Source organism: Gobius niger (assembly GCF_951799975.1).
Source record: "Gobius niger genome assembly, chromosome: 21".
Lineage (NCBI taxonomy): Eukaryota > Metazoa > Chordata > Actinopteri > Gobiiformes > Gobiidae > Gobius > Gobius niger.
Window position 1 is genome coordinate 890437 of NC_136872.1, and position 17469 is coordinate 907905.

The 17469-nt window shown below is 44.3% G+C and overlaps 1 protein-coding gene across 1 annotated transcript in view; it reads left to right on the forward strand.

Annotated features, from left to right (window-relative positions):
- The first annotated feature begins 289 nt into the window (after positions 1 to 289).
- Positions 290 to 17469, forward strand: part of hspa12b (heat shock protein 12B) — a 36979-nt gene continuing 19799 nt past the window's right edge. The window contains exons 1-5 of the mRNA XM_079579607.1: positions 290 to 367; positions 448 to 569; positions 823 to 1009; positions 3093 to 3197; positions 3573 to 3689. Coding sequence (XP_079435733.1) covers positions 469 to 569; positions 823 to 1009; positions 3093 to 3197; positions 3573 to 3689 — 510 coding nt within the window. The 5' untranslated portion in view covers positions 290 to 367; positions 448 to 468. The remainder of the gene's footprint in view (positions 368 to 447; positions 570 to 822; positions 1010 to 3092; positions 3198 to 3572; positions 3690 to 17469) is intronic.

The following is a 17469-nucleotide window of genomic DNA, read 5'->3' on the forward strand; positions in this document are numbered from 1 at the left end:
GACTCCTGAACTGTCACAGAACCTCCCTTTACAGACTTCAGGGGTTTATATGGAAGCAGGTTGGTTTGTTTTTTACAATACGTTCAAATACATTTCCCAGCACACAAGACTAAACCAGGACACGGGACTGGGTTACAGTTTTCTATGTATTCTTGACAAACACTAATGTAATATACTTATCATTGTTTTATTGTTTTGTGAGAGGAAAAGCATACATTTGAAATGTTACAGTATTTGTGGACTGAAGAGCAGTGAATGTTGTGTGACTTGTACGACGTGTCTTGCAGATGACCTGTCCGTGCCGTCTTCACCCGCCACAGCCCGGAGCGAGTGTGGCATCACCCCTTTGACGCCCTCGCCCTCACCGGTACTTCCCCCCGTCCCGGTGCCTTTCCTCGCTTCATGGCTGTAGATGAACTGAATATCTGTGTCTGTGTGCTCTCTCAGAGGGTGGAGCTTCGGCCCAAAATGGCGTGTCCCTTCTCTGTGGTGGTGGCCATTGACTTTGGGACAACCTCCAGCGGCTACGCATTCAGCTTCACTGACACCGAGGCCATTCACATGATGAAGTATGAGCTGCTTTAGTTTAGACTCAGTGTAATCCTGATGTAGACTTGGTTTGGTCTCAGTTTAGACTCAGTGTAATCCTGATGTAGACTTGGTTTGGTCTCGGTTTAGACTCAGTGTAATCCTGATGTAGACTTGGTTTAGCTGAGTTTAAATGTTTTGAAAACTGTTTCAGTCCTGCTTTAGACTCAATTTAATCCTGGTTTGTCCCAAAAATCCCTAAATCTGTGCTGACTTTGTGTCCAATGGGAGCAGGCGCTGGGAGGGTGGGGACCCTGGAGTAGCCAATCAGAAGAGCCCGACGTGCCTGCTGCTGACCCCTGACCTCCGCTTCCACAGCTTTGGCTTCTCGGCGAGAGACTTTTACCACGACCTGGACCCAGACGAGGCCCGCCACTGGCTCTACTTCGACAAGTTTAAGATGAAGATCCACAGCACCAGCGTAAGGACCAGTGTGGGGCGAGTATGTGACGAGGGTGGGGAGAGGGGAGTGACAAGGCACAGTGGTGCAGGTTCAAGTCCCACGTGGACGGGGCCTTTCTGTGTGGAGTTTGCATGTTCTCCCCGTGTCATCTGGGTACTCCGGTTTCCCCTATCACTAAAAACAACTCGACCAGATCAAACATCATCTAGCTAGGCTAACCATATACAAATCTTTTATAACCGGTGGTACTTTCCAGAATACTCACTTAAACTTGTGGTTGTGCCTCTGACCACAGACTCTAGTGGAGGAGTGGTGTGACTTTAAGTCGAGCTGGTGTGTAGTATCCAGCTTTACACTTTGACTACAAGAAAAAGCTTTCGAAGATGAAAGCGAAACTTTCTCAACTCAATCATCTCAGTCCAGTTGACGGTGAAATCTCCAGCATGCTCTATATGACGTTCACTATAAACAATCATTTATTTTCCAGCTTCTGAGAGAGCACTTGTGAACTGCCTAGGGACAGATTCAACAGTTTTCAAAGAGCATCATTGATCTGACCTCATGCAGAATTAGATTGAACTCATCTATTCTACACAGTGATCTTACTCAATCTTTTCTCTGGCACGATTACAGGTTGTGTTCTCTTGAAGGTAAATGTGTAACTCTAAATATTTCCTTGGTGGGTCCTCACCCAGTGGCTTATCTCCCCTGTGCTGATAACAGTCCCTCCTCTTGACCACTATGGAACATTGAGTTTTCATTAACTTCACATAACCTACAATTGAGCTGGGGATGTTTTATGTAAGGCCCCGCCCCAGAAGAAAGTGCCTGGGCTTTAGAGGGAAGTGGGAAGTGAAACAGGAAGTGCAGCAGAAAGCTCTCTGAGATGGATTAGGTCGGCATCCGGCGGGTGGAACAATCAAACAATCCATCCGTCGTGAATGCACAGTTCAGGCTGTGCTGAAAGGCTGCTCAGAAACCCACTTACATAAGGCTTGTACTGTGGTCAGATGGGTATGGGGCCCGAGTGAAGGATAGTGATTTTTTTTTAATCAACTTTAAAGTGATGAGTAAGTTTAAATAAGTAATTTTAAATAACAATATTTTTTCTAAAGTCCCTCCCTTGACATTGATCAGAATCCCCGGGCTATCACTTTGACCAATGAGAACTGGCCTGTCAGGTCCAATCAGGAGGAGGTGGAGGGAGCTGGGTCGTTTACTTTTGAAAGTTTGTTCTCTCTCCCCTCAGTTTGCAAACTAGGAGTGGCTTTCTGGTACACTCAGGAGGAGACTTTCAAATGTCACTCTCTCCTCACTTTGCAATCTTACTGACCATCAAAACGAAAGAACCAAATACCTTACGTAAGGTCTCAGAACCAAACCTTTTTAATACGTAGTGTTTCAATGTAGGATGTGTTTCTGTGTCAGATTGCGATGGAGAATTGTCCTCCACATTTTTCAAAGTCCATAAACTCTAGCCAGAACTGATCTGACCTGGTATGCGGTCAGACTCTATTGCACAGCCATGGCTAAAGTGATGGTCAGAGTGACATTTGAAAGTTAACAATCAAGTACCTCCCCCTTTCCTCCTGATTGGACCTGACAGACTGGTTCACAGGAAAGCTTGTCTCATTGGTCAAAGTGCTAGCCTGAGGAATCTGACGAGGTGTTGAAGTCTGCAACCAGTGGGACTTAAATATCATTATTTAAAGGAACAGGCCACCGTTTTTACACACTGAGATATGTTCTTACCTGAGCTTAGACGAGTTCATTTGTACCTGTCTGGTCTTCACGCGTGCCCTCAGTCACGTAAACACAGCACAGACGGCGTTAGCATTTAGCCTCTCCCTCTCTCCTCTATAGCTCCAAACCAGGTGAAGATAGAAGCTACCAAGCTCTTCCAGCTTGGTTACGTGAAGTGTTACACAATCCAAGTGTAGTTACACAAAATTAAATGATGTGGATTTTCGAAGCGGATAAAAACCTCTCTGAAACCTATTGTTGACTTTTTACAAATCCCTTCCTGCAGTCATAAACGGCTGATGGTTTTGAAACACCTCAGATGTGCAGGTACAGAGTGAGTCCATGTGCTTGTCCGCAGGACCTCTCCATGGAGACGGAGCTGGAAGCGGTAAACGGTCGAAAGGTCCGGGCCATCGAGGTGTTCGCTCACGCCCTGCGCTTCTTCAGAGAGCATGCTATCAAGGTCAGCCTCTTTTACACAGTGCTTTATCAAAAAGCAAAAAAAGCTAGTGCTACATAAGGTTGTTCTACATAACATCGCCACTGGCCAGCCAGCCCACATACAGCCCGCTTAATGCACCTGGTCTGGAGCTGGAAAACCTCACTGTGCACTGTGTACTAAGCGGCAAAATCTACTCAATAGTCTGCGTTTGGAAACATCATTGGGCTTTTTTTTCTCCTTAAAAAATATCACTGCAATGTGATCATTACAATTTCCTTACACATTAGCTTCTATGACCGCTCTAGAGTTCAATTCCAATGGACCAGAGATGATGACGATGATGCTGCTGCTGCTGATGATGATGATGATGATGATGATGATGTGGCTTGTTTTTAGGAAGTGAAGGAGCAGTCGTCGTCAGTGCTTGAGGGGGAGGAGATCCGCTGGGTCATCACTGTTCCAGCCGTGTGGAGACAACCAGCCAAACAGTTCATGAGAGAGGCAGCTTACCTGGTACTAACATGCCCCACCCTCGTCACACCCACCACACTCTTCACACATATCACTTTTGCTGTCATGTGGAGAAAACCGGCTAAATAGTTCATCATGTAAGCTTTGCACCCCCCACCCCAGAATAAAATATAAATACATGCATAAGCCGGCAGGGTACAGAGGAGCGGTCTGCATCAGGAGCAGCAGTCCGGCACAGCTACAGGGCACTGACCTAAAAGAGCCCAGAGGGGGCGCGGCAGAGACACCACACCTCCACCTGATCATCCACAGGACAGCCCCCACACAGCAATCAAGGACGCTAGAAATAAATATAAAATATCAATAAATATAAATGATCAACATAAATAAAGATACAAATAATTTGGGCTAAATTAATAGATAGATAAATAAATAAATACGATAAAAATAAATAAATAGATCTCTCTTAAAAACCTGAACTCACTACACTCACCACACTCACCATACTTACCACACTCATCCCACGTACCACCCCACCCTCATCATACTTACCACCCTCATCACACTTACCACCCTCAATCAAACTTTATTCATAAAGCGCTTTTCATACGAAAGGTATCACAAAGTGCTTTACAGATTACAACATTTAAAACAATGCGTCTGGGACAACCTCCCATATATATACATTTTATATATTAGGATTATATAAATAGATTAGTCAGTTAAAGGCTAAGCTAAAAAGGTGGGTCTTGAGCCTGCTCTTAAAAACATGAACGTTCTCCTCAGCCCTGAGCTCCTCCTGAGCCCTGAGCTCCTCCTCAGGTGGTTCCAGAGGCGAAGGCCGTAATATTGGAAAGACGCCTCACCATGAGTCTTTTTGTTGACTTTAGGAATAACTAGGAGACCCCTGAGGAGGAGCGAAGGGGCCGTGAAGGTTCGTAAGGTAAAAGCAGTTCTGAAAGATAAGAAGGACAAAGACCCTGAAGATATTTAAAAACCATTAAAAGAACTTTAAAATCGATCCTGAAACACACGGGGCCAATGCAGCGATTCTTAAACCGGTGTAATGTGGTCCCGCCTCCTGGTCTTCGTCAGGACACGAGCTGCTGAGTTTTGTAAAAGTTGTAAACCTGAGATACTCTTTTTGGGAAGACCAGAGAGCAGGGCATTACAGTAGTGGATACGAGTGGTGATAAAAGCATGCATGAGCGTCTCCGTGTTGGCCCGAGAGAGAATGGGGCGACTCTGGCTATGTTCTTTAGATGTAAAAACCTATCTTTGTGATATTCTTAATGTGTGGAATAAAAGTCAGCTTAGAGTCAAAGATCACGCCCAGGTTCTTCACCTGTGAGGAAGGATTAAAGACAGTGACTGTAGTTTGGGTAAAAGTCTCTCTCTCTGGGCCTCAGGGCCGATGATTAACATTTCAGTTTTGTTCTGGTTAAGCTGGAGAAAGTTTTCTGCCATCCAGGATTTGATTCTAAAATGCAGTTAAAAAGTGCATCTATTGGCCTGGTGTCATCAGGAGACATGGAGATGTATAACTGTGTATCATCAGCATAACTGTGAAAGTTGACTCCATGTCTCCTGATGACATCACCAAGAGGGAGCATATACAGATTAAAAAGCACTGGGCCTAAAATTGAACCCTGGGGCACACCACATGTAATTCCATGCACCTTAGAGGAGCAGGTATCCACACTTACCATGAACGTCCTGTCTGTGAGGGAGGAAGTAAACCATTTGTGTCCAGCACCAGAGAGGCCGATGTGTTTTAAACGAGTTAAAAGAATAGTGTGGTCGACTGTATCAAAGGCAGCGCTCAGATCCAGAAGAACCAACACTGTGACCTTCTGTGAGTCATGATTTAATCTAAAATCATTTAAAATCTTTAAGAGGGCGGTCTCGGTGCTGTGGTTTACCCTAAAGCCGGACTGGAATTTCTCAAGGACATTTTGTGCAGTAATAAAATCATTAAGTTGGATGAAGACAAGTTTTTCTAAGATTTTGCTTAAAAATGGTAAGTTGGATACTGGTCTGAAATTGTTAAAATCTTTACAGTCCAAATTGCTCTTCTTCAACAGGGGCCTCACCACCGCCCCTTTTAAGGCAGCAGGGAAGACCCCCGTCTGAAGAGAGATCCATCAAATGTTTTAAAAAACGGGGTTGGGACCGGGTCCAAAAGACATGTGGTGGGCCTCACTGAGGAGAAAACTTTATCAAGCATCTCAGCATTAACCAGGACAAAACTGTCCAGTGTTTCCTCTGGAACAAATAGACCATTAGATGTATTTAGAACCGTGTTACTTTGGGTAGATAAAATATTCCATCTGATAGTGTCTGTCTTTCCTCTGAAGTGTCTGCAAACGCCTCACAGAGGCGTCTGTGGGGTTAAAAGGAGTTTTGTTTAAATTAGGGTTTTCTATCGTTGAGAATAAGACTTTTGGGTTATTTTTATGATTGGTGATTATTGTGGAAAATAATTTGTTTCTTGCATTTCTTATTGCTGTATTGTAGGTCTTTTGTTGGGCACGGAATATTTGATGATTTATTATTATTTTGCTTTTCCTCCATCTCCTCTCGGCCTTCCTGCAATTTCTCTTAAGTTGTTTTAGCTCCCCGTTTCTCCAAGGTGGAAGGGGTTTAGGATTAATCTTTTTAAGTTTGAATGGTGCAGCTGTATCGAGGGCAGTGAGTAGTTTACTGTTAAAGTTGTCAACAATAAAATCACAGTTAGCAGGTAAAGTCACTGGAGGAATTTGTTGTAAAGCATCAATATATTTTGCAGCCACTTCAGGGGTGAAATTACGTTTCCTCACAGTTTTTGCCGAGGACTTTCGCTGAATCAAACCGGTGACATTAAAAACACACAGTAATGGTCAGAGACAGCCAGGTGGACGACAGAGGACACAGTAGTGGACAGGCCATACGTGATGACCAGGTCATACGTGAGGACCAGGTCCAGACTGTCCTTTCTCGTGAGTTGGCTGCGTGGCGTGTTGTGTGAAGTCCATAAAATTAAGAACATTCAGAAATTCGGTTGAAATGGGGTCTAAGAGGTTGTCTATGTGTAGGTTAAAATCACCGGTTTGAATTATCATATTAAAAGAGCTATGAAAAATTGATAGAAACTCTGAGAATTCATTATTACACTGCGTTCCAAATGATTATGCAAATTGGATTTTTGTGTCAAAAAGGTAAAAAAAAATAATAATAATAATGAAACTCATGGATGGTGTCGTGTCTTGGGGCTCTTTGAATCACTGACATTAATCTCAGAGACCTGGGATGATTAGTTTTCAGGTTAAGCCCAGTTAAGGGAAAAACTACTGAAAAGGATGTTCCACATTATTAAGCAGATCATCATTTTCAAGCATTATGGGAAAGAAAAAGGGTCTCTCTGCTGATGAAAAGCGTGAAATAGTTGAATGCCTTGGTCTAGGTATGAAAACCTTCGATATTTCATGAAAGATGAAGCGTAATCATCGAACTGTTAAGAGATTTGTGGATGATTCAGACACACTCCGGTTTGTGCAGATAATGGCACAATATGGACGGTTTCTGCCAGACAAACACATCAGATTAAAGGAATAGGCCACCGTTTTTATATACTGAGATAAGCTCTTACCTCACTTTAGCCAAGTTAATATATCCCCGTCTGGTCTTTGTCCGTGCGCTCACACATACGCAGCCTCTCCCACATGTCACATAGCTCCAAAAAAGCTCACGATAGAAGCTACCAAGCTCTTCCACGTGTTCCCTATTTAAATAAAGTTACGTGAAGTGTTTTCATGCGAAGTATATTTACACAGAAATGTAGCATGTCGATTTTATAAGCAGATAAAAAGGGGGACTATATTGTGAGGCGTAATGATACGAGGAGCAAAACGTCCGCGCAGTAACTCCTAAAGACTCCCCCGCTCACTTCCGTCAATAACCTTTAGGAGTTACTGCGCGGACGTTTTGCTCCTCGTATCATTACGCCTCACAATATAGTTCCCCTTTTTATTTGCTTATAAAATCGACATGCTACATTTCTGTGTAAATATACTTCGCATGAAAACACTTAACGTAACTTTATTTAAATAGGGAACACGTGGAAGAGCTTGGTAGCTTCTATCGTGAGCTTTTTTGGAGCTATGTGACATGTGGGAGAGGCTGCGTATGTGTGAGCGCACGGACAAAGACCAGACGGGGATATATTAACCTGGCTAAAGTGAGGTAAGAGCATATCTCAGTATATAAAAACGGTGGCCTATTCCTTTAAGAGAACAGATGCTACAAAGCAGCATACAGGTATTTGAAGCTGCTGGTGCCTCTGGAGTCTCCCGAACATCAAGGTGTAGGACCCTCCAGAGGCTGCAGTTGTGCATAAACCTTCTATCCGGCCTCCCCTAAACTGTTCATTGAAGCTGATGAACAGAAACGGCTGCAGTGGCTCAGAAATACATGAGGACTCATTTTCAAACAGTCTTGTTCACTGATGAGGCCGTGTAGCCCTGGATGGTCAGATCAATGGAGTAGTGGATAGTTGGTGAACGGCCACAATGTCCCAACAAGGCTGTGACGTCAGTAAGGAGGGGGCGGAGTCATGTTTTGGGCCAGAATCATGTGGAGAGAGCTGGTCGGCCCCTTTAGGCCCCTTTAGGCTCCCTGAAGGTGTGAAAATGACCTTTGAAAAATATGTGGAGTTTCTGACTGACCACTGTCTTCTATGCTACAAAAAGAAGAGCCGTGCTTTCCCGAACAAGATCATCTTCATCATGACAACAAACCATGTCATACTGCAAAGAAAACCTCTGCTTCACTGGCTGCTATGGGCATAAAAGGAGAGAAACTCATGATGTGGACCCCCTCTCCCCTGACCTCAACCCTATTGAGAACCTTTGGAGCCTCAACAAAAAAAACATCTATGAGGGTGGGAGGCAGTTTTCATCCAAACAGCAGCTCTGGGAGACTATTCTAACATCCTGCAAAGAAATCCAAGCAGAAACTCTACAAAAACTTACAAGTTTAATGGATTTAAGAATTTTGAAGCTGCTTCACACAAGGGTTCCTATGGTAAAATATAACTTCACCTGTTAAGATGTTTTTGATTGAAATAGCTTTTGATTTCAGTAAATATGACCTCCTAATGCTACAAATACAACAAATGACCATTTTCAGTTAATTACAAGCGTTAAAATGTTTTGAAACGATGAGTTGCAGAATAATTTGGAACAGTGGATTTTGAGGTTTTTACTATATTTATTTTTGAAAAAAAATCACTAGGAAATTTTTTCCACCACATTTAAATGATCCTCTACCAGATAAAGACTTAAAAATTATGCTGACTCTCATTTGAGTTGACAATTTAGAAAATCAGAGAAAAATGTCATTTGCATAATAATTTGGAACGCAGTGTAAAGAGGGGACATCTTTTGGGCGGTCTATAGATAGTGACGCATAAAATCGGGGGTTACTGAAAATAATTGCATGGTGCTCGAAACTCGAGTATTGATCAAATAAAATAGGTTTGGTGGCAAGAGTGTTTATGCATATGGAGGCAGTCCCACCACCCCTTTTTTCATTTCTGGTTGAAAAGGCACTGCTAAAATTAGGTGGGGAGGCCTCAGCGAGAACGGCATTTGCATCCGCATCCAGCCAGGTTTCAGTTAAAAACAAACAATCAAGATTATTATCTAAAATCAAATCATTTACAATAAAAGACTTTTTCGGCAGAGAGCGGACATTTAAAAGGGCCATGTTTACTGTGGTAGGGGGCTGAGTATTTAAGGAACTATGAGATGACAGCGCCTTGGTGAGAGGTCTGAGGCTATTAGTATTAACAGTGCGGGTGCTCTTAGCTTTGGTGCGCTCTCTGCTGATAAAGACAGGAATATCCGTTATGATGGGTGCTATCAAAGCAGGAATATCCGTTATGGTGGGTGTGGGGGGACACCTTCATGCTGCAGATTCTATTGTAAGTTGAATGTTCTGTGGAAACAGGTGGGATCCGGTGGCGTTGGGGTGTAGTCTGTCCAGGCCTGTTAAAAAATGTGAAGAAATTGTCCACGTATGGGATGTTGTTCTTCGTGCAGTAGTTCTTTAAGAACAGATGGAGCAGCCTCTACTAAATTTTCTATCCCCAAAACGGGGCCCAGAGAACGGTCCGGAAACTATGCAACTTTTGTTGTTGTTTTTGATGGTGTTGATGAGTGAAACGAAGTCCTGGTTGAGTTTTTCTGACTGCTGAAGTTTGAGGTCGTTGGTACCGGCGTGGATCACTACTGTGGAGATTGTAGGATGATTTTGGAGGATGTTTGGGGCAGAGTTATTGATGTCCTGCACGAGAGCACCTGGGTGGCAGGAGGTGTGGCTGTTGATGAACCTCACATCGCGGACCATCGACGTACCGAGCACAAGCACTGATGGATTTGAGTCTGATCCACATCCACAGCGGAGGCGCTCGGTTCAATGCGGGCCCGGACGGAGTAGCAGGCGTATCCCCCCGCTCATCCCGAGCACTCGGCCCCAGCGTGCGCGGAGGGGAGGCGGTGGAGGCCCCTGGGCCGTCGCGATGAGTTGCTCTGGTCTCCGGGCAGTGTCTGCGCACCACACTCACATGATGTTTGTGGGCAGCCCAAGTCCGGGAACTGGCTCTCATGCCATAAGCCTCCAGGTGGTGATCTGTTCTTGTAACCCGGAGCTGGGGTGTAGTGCAGACTACCGCGGCGTCTGACCGAAGCTGGCGGTCCGCTGCCGGTGGAAAGTCGTCGAGGGGGGGTCTCGGACTGAGTGAGCCCCGGCTGTGTTGAATGACGAGTGGGCAGAGGAGGATAATTCTCGTTGTCCAGGATGTCGAATCTGTTTTCCAGCGCTCCGCCATCGGCGTGAGGGGGGGCAGACTTACGAGGAGCTTTGCTGGCTCCAGGGACGACTATCCACTTGTCTGACTTCCGTGGGGTCGAACTAGTTGGACGTTTGGGCTTAGTATCGATTTGGAGCCAGTAGTTTACACTGCCGGGGACATGGCCGGAGGCGGCCTGCTGACGTGGACAGGTAGCGTCTTTGGAGACGTCTCCGGGAGAATGCACCGTGTCAGCGAGCTCCGCACTGGTGGGACTGGTTTGAGTTTTCCCACGATTATCTCCGAGTCCTTTTCCTCCTGGATTTTAAACAACATGGAAATCCTTTGCTCCAGATCAGCAAATCTTTGGCTCAGACCAGCACAGTCCCTGCTACTGGGCGTGGAAGTGAGTGTAGTAGCCATAAGCTAGCCACCGGTTAGCACAAGTCCACACTGAGGTTAGGAAGCGTTTAAAAGTTGTGAAAGTTTCGATCCGGGTAAATACGAGGGGACCTTGAGGTTTAAGAGAAAGTTTTGTTAAAATCTGCTAAAACTGCATCTGTGTAAGAGCTCGTCTGAGCTGGCAACGATTGTCAGCCTTGTCACTTACCACCCTCATCACACTTACCACATTCATCACACTTACCACACTCACCATACTTACCAAACTCATCACACTTGCCACACCCCCACCCTCATCATACTTACCACCCTCACCACACTCATCACCCTTATCACATTCACTACCCTTGTCACATCCCCCACACTCGTCACACATACCACACCCCCACCATCACCACACTCATCACACTCACCACACCCCCCACCCTTATCACACTTGCCACTCTCACCACCACTTTAGGGAAAGTCACTTAAAATAGTAATACTGTATATTTGATATTAGTGACTGCAGCTTTAAAAATGTTTGTATGACAAATTACTGTTTCAAAAGTGTAGCTGAGTTACACGTCTTTGAGTTATTTTTAAAGTTACTTTTCATAATCTGAAAATAGTGATAAAGCCACCGAGCAAAAGTGCGTGCGTGCGCGCGCGTGCGTGTGTGTGTGTGTGACTGGCCCTACAGAACATGCTGGTACTGCAGTGTGACTTGTATTGTCTAGTATTCATTTCGATCACATCTGTGAGAGGTGAAAGAATAGACTGAGTAATTGTGAAGGAAACACCACATGATCTTTTAGCCCCTCCCCTCTCCCCGCCCATCACGCTGACAGGAGGAAGTGTGCTAGAAGGACAGGAATGCAGGGGTTGGGCCATTGCATTGAATAAGCTTCGTAACTCTGATCTTCAACCTTTCCCTGGAGGCTCGGCCTTCATTCAACTTAACTCAACTTTATTTATAGAGCATATTTTATGTACAGGTACATTGCAGGGCTTATTAAATTAAATAAAAAAAACAAAGCCAAAGTAAATTAGTTGTATAATGTAATCATGGGCTTCATTAAATCAAAAAGAGTCTTACATTTTGATTTATAAATTGTAGTTGAAGTTCAGACAGTGATCTACAGAAGGAAAAAAAGGTTTCACCATATTTAGTTCATCTCAGAAACATACAAGGTTATGGATACTTAAAACCTCCATTCATCTGTACAAATTCAAATGACAGAATTACTTAAAGGAATAGGCCACCGTTTTTATATTCTGAGATATGCTCTTACCTCACTTTAGCCGAGTTAATATACCCCCGTCTGGTCTTTGTCCGTGCGCTCACACATACGCAGCCTCTCCCACATGTCACATAGCTCCAAAAAAGCTCACGATAGAAGCTACCAAGCTCTTCCACGTGTTCCCTATTTAAATAAAGTTACGTGAAGTGTTTTCATTCGAAGTATATTTACACAGAAATGTAGCATGTCGATTTTATAAGCAAATAAAAAGGGGGACTATATTGTGAGGCGTAATGATACAGGAGCACAGCGTCCGCGCAGTAACTCCTAAAGACTTCCCCGCTCACTTCCGTCAGTAGAAGCTGCGTGACTTGTACAGAGCCTTTTACAACAAGCAGAAAATCTATTTTGGGAAAGTGCTGCGCATTCCTACCTCATGGTGGAGCTCCTGAGTCCTGTGTCGTCGTCCGGGGTGAGTTGGAAATCTGTGAAACATTACTACACTATATACTTTCTGCTTGTTATCACAGCCCGGCACGATGCACGTAAAAGGCATCGTTCACAAGTTATCCACGCTTCTTCAACTGTTCTCTGCAGCTCTACAAGTCACGCAGCTTCTACTGACGGAAGTGAGCGGGGAAGTCTTTAGGAGTTACTGCTCCTGTATCATTACGCCTCACAATATAGTCCCCCTTTTTATCTGCTTATAAAATCGACATGCTACATTTCTGTGTAAATATACTTTGCATGAAAACACTTCACGTAACTTTATTTAAATAGGGAACACGTGGAAGAGCTTGGTAGCTTCTATCGTGAGCTTTTTCGGAGCTATGTGACATGTGGGAGAGGCTGCGTATGTGTGAGCGCACGGACAAAGACCAGACGGGGATATATTAACTTGGCTAAGGCTAGGTAAGAACATATCTTAGTATGTAAAAACGGTGGCCCACTTCTCCAGTTTGGGGGTCACTGCCCCGAGTGCCCCAACGACCACGGGCACCACTGATGCTTCACCCTCCAGGTTTTCTCCAGCTCTTCTCCGAGCCCCTGGTATTTCTCTAGTTTCTCGTGTTCCTTTTTCCTGATGTTGAAGTCTTGGTGTTGCTATGTCGACCACAGCGGCTCCTCTGCTCTTTGTCACCACCACAATGTCCGGTTGGTTCATTACCATTCTGTCCGTCTGTATCTGGAAGTCCCACAGGATCTTGGCTCGGTCATTCTCTACCACCTTTGGAGGTGTTTCCCACTTTGACCTTGGGGTTTTCAGCCCAGACTCTGCACAGATGTTCCTGTACACTATACCAGCCACTTGGTTATGGCGCTCCATGTAAGCTTTCCCTGCAGCATCTTACACCCTGCAGTTGTGTTCTTACACCTGCAGTTATGTTCTTACACCTGCAGCATCTTACACCCTGCAGTTATGTAAAGCTGGATTGTCTCATTGGCCTCTTTGCACAGTCTACACCTGGGCTCTTGTCTGGTGTGGTAGATCTGGGCCTCTATTGCTCTGGTGCTCAAGGCCTGCTCCTGTGCAGCCATGATGAGCCTCTGTGCTGTCCTTTAGTCCGGCTCTGTCTAGCCATTGGTAGGATTTCTGAATATCCACCACTTCAGTTATGTTTGGGTGGTACATGCCGTGTAGGGGCTTGTCCTCCCATGCCTAAGGACTATATATCGTCACAGAAAATATCGCAATAAACGATAATATTGAGTATAATGCAACTACTGTAGGCAATAAAAAGAAAACAGTATGCAACTATTTTAATGGAAATGTATTGAACTTTTGGCATTCAATATTAACACCATATACCAAGCAAAGTGCAAACTGTGCTTCTCAACCTTTTTACATACCTCACACTCTCACCAGGTTCTGTGTTTTTAAAAATAGTCAGTATACAGTATCTTTAAAAAATATCCCAATAACAATAATATTGCTATTTCATCTACATTATTCTGGTTAAATATTTCCTGAGAAAAACTCACGTCTGTGTTACATTAAACCTGGTTAGAATAAAATGTGTATTACATTACAGAGTCAGATAGTACTGTATTACTGCAAAAGTAGAGCAGATTACTAGTAGATTAGTACCTTTTGAACAGTGTGTAACAGTAACATGTAGCATTACACCCCAAAAGCAGCGCTGATCTATAAATGACATACCGAGACTAAAACAGTTCCCGTCCTTAACCGAGCGATAAGTCCATTTAGTCATTATCGTGGCAGGCCTATGGTTGCACATACATTCCATCCAGAAAACCTCAAAAAACGGAAATAAAGTTGATCCTGAAGCATCACAGAGACCACCGGGATGGAAAGTAAAGGCGCCGCACTAACCACCCATACACTGGGTCACTGAAGGGTCAGATACACTCAGATATTTGTGGGTGATGTCACGGTTCTCTAACTGTAAATCTAATCAAATTCACAGAAGTTAAAGGTCTGAAAAATGTATTCTTTTACCAAATCAAAAGTGCTCATTGCAGTAAATTGTGAAAATGTAAAATTCATTTGTGAAAATAATCATTTAATTAATAGAGTGCTGTTGTGACAAGTTTAGTCAGTTAAGCTGGTAACCACACTGGCGTCCTGTCGCTGGGTCTCCTGCTGGGCCTCTGACCAGGTAGAAAGACCGGTTTCTTCCTGTGCTCCAGACGAGGCCTCGCACCGTTAGACAATAGGCCCCACATGGCCCGTCTCCTCGGCAGGACAAAGATCTCCTACTGCCTCCAAACACCGCCCTGATGCATGACCAGGCAAAGCGCCTTTTGGTGGCCTGCATTGACGTCTCCAACTGTATTACCATGTATTACCATGTCCATGTGTTTGTGCTTCCCTTTGTTGTGTGACCTATGACCCCGTCATGCTGCTCTGTCTTTGGTGCTCACCTTTATCAGGTGATGCCAAAGCTGACTCGGGCAGAGCTGACCATGAACTCGCGTCATGTGTCACCCTCTCCACAATGCATTGTGTAATAAACTTCACATCTCTTAAGCTTTATTAAGTAAGAAAATCCACAACAGTGCATTTTAACATAAAAAGCATAACAATGATAAGATGTAATCAAATATATCAAGAGTAAAGAGCCGCCCTATGATAGGACAAGTAAATTACTAGTTTCTTTATAATGTTCATGGTTGAGAATGCAGTCACTACGGTAAAATTCTAAATGAACTTTTTCTTCATATTGCTGTTTAGATTTATCCAGATCACTGCTACATTTTCTTTCCAATTCCAAATTTTAAAAGCTCCCAATTGTTCCTTGCTAAGGCATGCTGAGCCTGATGCCAGTGAAGTTGGATTAGTCTTTCTTCCGTTGTCTTGACTCTTCCATTCGAGCTTGAAGTCCGTTCATTAAGTGGAGAACGAGGGAAAATGTTCACCACTAAAATCTGATGTTAATAGATTGATTTGTGTAAAATGTCTAATGTTCATTTACAAGTCAACACTGCAGCGTTTCTCTGCGCGGCCTAAAACGTCTTTGTGTCCGTGTAGAACTGATGTTCTCTATGTAAACTAATACACGTGAAGGGGCGGGCACAACTCATGGTGGTTCTAGAATAAGGTGAATAGGTAGCCCCATTCCAGCAGACTGTGCGTCTCTTTTTAGGACGCTGCCCCTACAGGCCAAAGCTGCAGCTGCAACATGCTCTGCTTTGGCAGTAAAACTCACAGCGCAGAGGCGCCACTGGGGTCCGGACCAGATCGTCTCCAGGTCCGCAGTTTGAGAAGGCCTGGTCTATAGCATAGCCACAACACTTGCCTCTTATCCCGCCTTGGTCTGGGGCCGTGGGGTGTGTGCTTCCTGACCCCCACCCACTCCTCCTCTGCGGCTCACGCTGATGATGTCACGAGGAGGGAACAATAAGGAGCCCGCCAAACAGGAAGAGAGCAGAGACCCCCGCCCTGCACATGCTCCCTGCAGTCCTCTCTCTGACAGAAGTCACATGGAAGATTCAGAGACATGGACTTTTTCCCTGGAGGCACATGGCACACGTTCTGTTTTTTAGATGATACAACTATTTAAAAGTAGTATTTTTTCCTATTCTCTTTGGTTTAAACTTATGTAAAATGCAAAGTGACTTTTCATCACAACCTTTGGAAAAATGGTCCACGAAATCAGGCATTTTAGCAACCTTCACAAAAAATGCCAGCGAAGTCCTAGAGGGGCTGGAGGAGTTCAGCTCGTAGGTTCATGTGCAACACTTTCAAATTTGAGTATTTCTTTGTGCTGATTTGGATCAGTTAGTGGTTATTAGCAAAGGCTCTATCAGCTCATGACTCTCAGACACATCCCAGGTCAGAGCAAACGACCTGGGTGTAATAAGCACCCAATCAATCAATCAACATTTATTTGTATAGCGCCCAACAACAACCAGAAGGTGCCCAGAGCGCTTTCCAGGATTAACACCGAGACACTGGGTGTAATAAGGGTGCTTCTCATTGTCCAGGTTCCTCTGCGTCTGCGTTCCACTTCACCCAGACCCTCGCACCCTCCGCCGCCTCACTCCTCCGTTTACCAAGGATTCTCCTGATGAGACCTGCATATTACCCATAGTGCACTGCAACTTTGTTATTTCTTCCTTTTCTTAAGCGCAAACTTTATGTAGCGATGGAACCACCTAAATATGACATACACTGGGTTGCAGAAGTATCCCTTTAAGTTTTCAACATTTGGCCACACTATGGACCACAAACATAAATATTTGGCGTCCCTTGATCAATAAAGGACTTTTACTCAGAGTGTACCGGACATTATGGTCTTCTTTTGTTCTACATAAATATATAGACACACAATCATGAAATGAAATGTATATATGATTTTGAACTTTTCTTTATTTCAAAAAACTGAAAAGTGGGATGTGCAAAAGTGTCTATACCCCCCTGAGTTAATACGTTGTGGAACCGCCTTTTGCTGCACTTACAGCTGAAGTCTGTTGGAGTTTGTCTCTACCAGCCCTGCACATCTTGAGAATTGATTTTTTGACCCAATCTTCTTTGCAAAACAGCTCAGGCTCAGTTAGATTAGATGGAGAGCGATCTTTCCACAGATTCTGGATTGGATTTAGGTCTGGACTTTGACTTGGCCTTTCTAACACATGGATGTTTTTTGTTTTCAACCATTCCGTTGTTGCTCTGGCTTCATGTTTAGGGTCGTCTTGCTGGAAGGTTTCCAGTTTCAAGTCTTTTGCAGACTGAAACATGTTTTCGTCCAAGATTGCCCTGTATTTGGCCCCATCCATCTTCCCATCAACTCCAACCATCTTCCCTGTCCCTGCTGAAGAAAAAAAACCCAGAGCCTGATGCTCCACCACCATGTCTGACAGTGGGGATGGTGTTTTCAGGGTGATGCTTTTACACCAAACATAG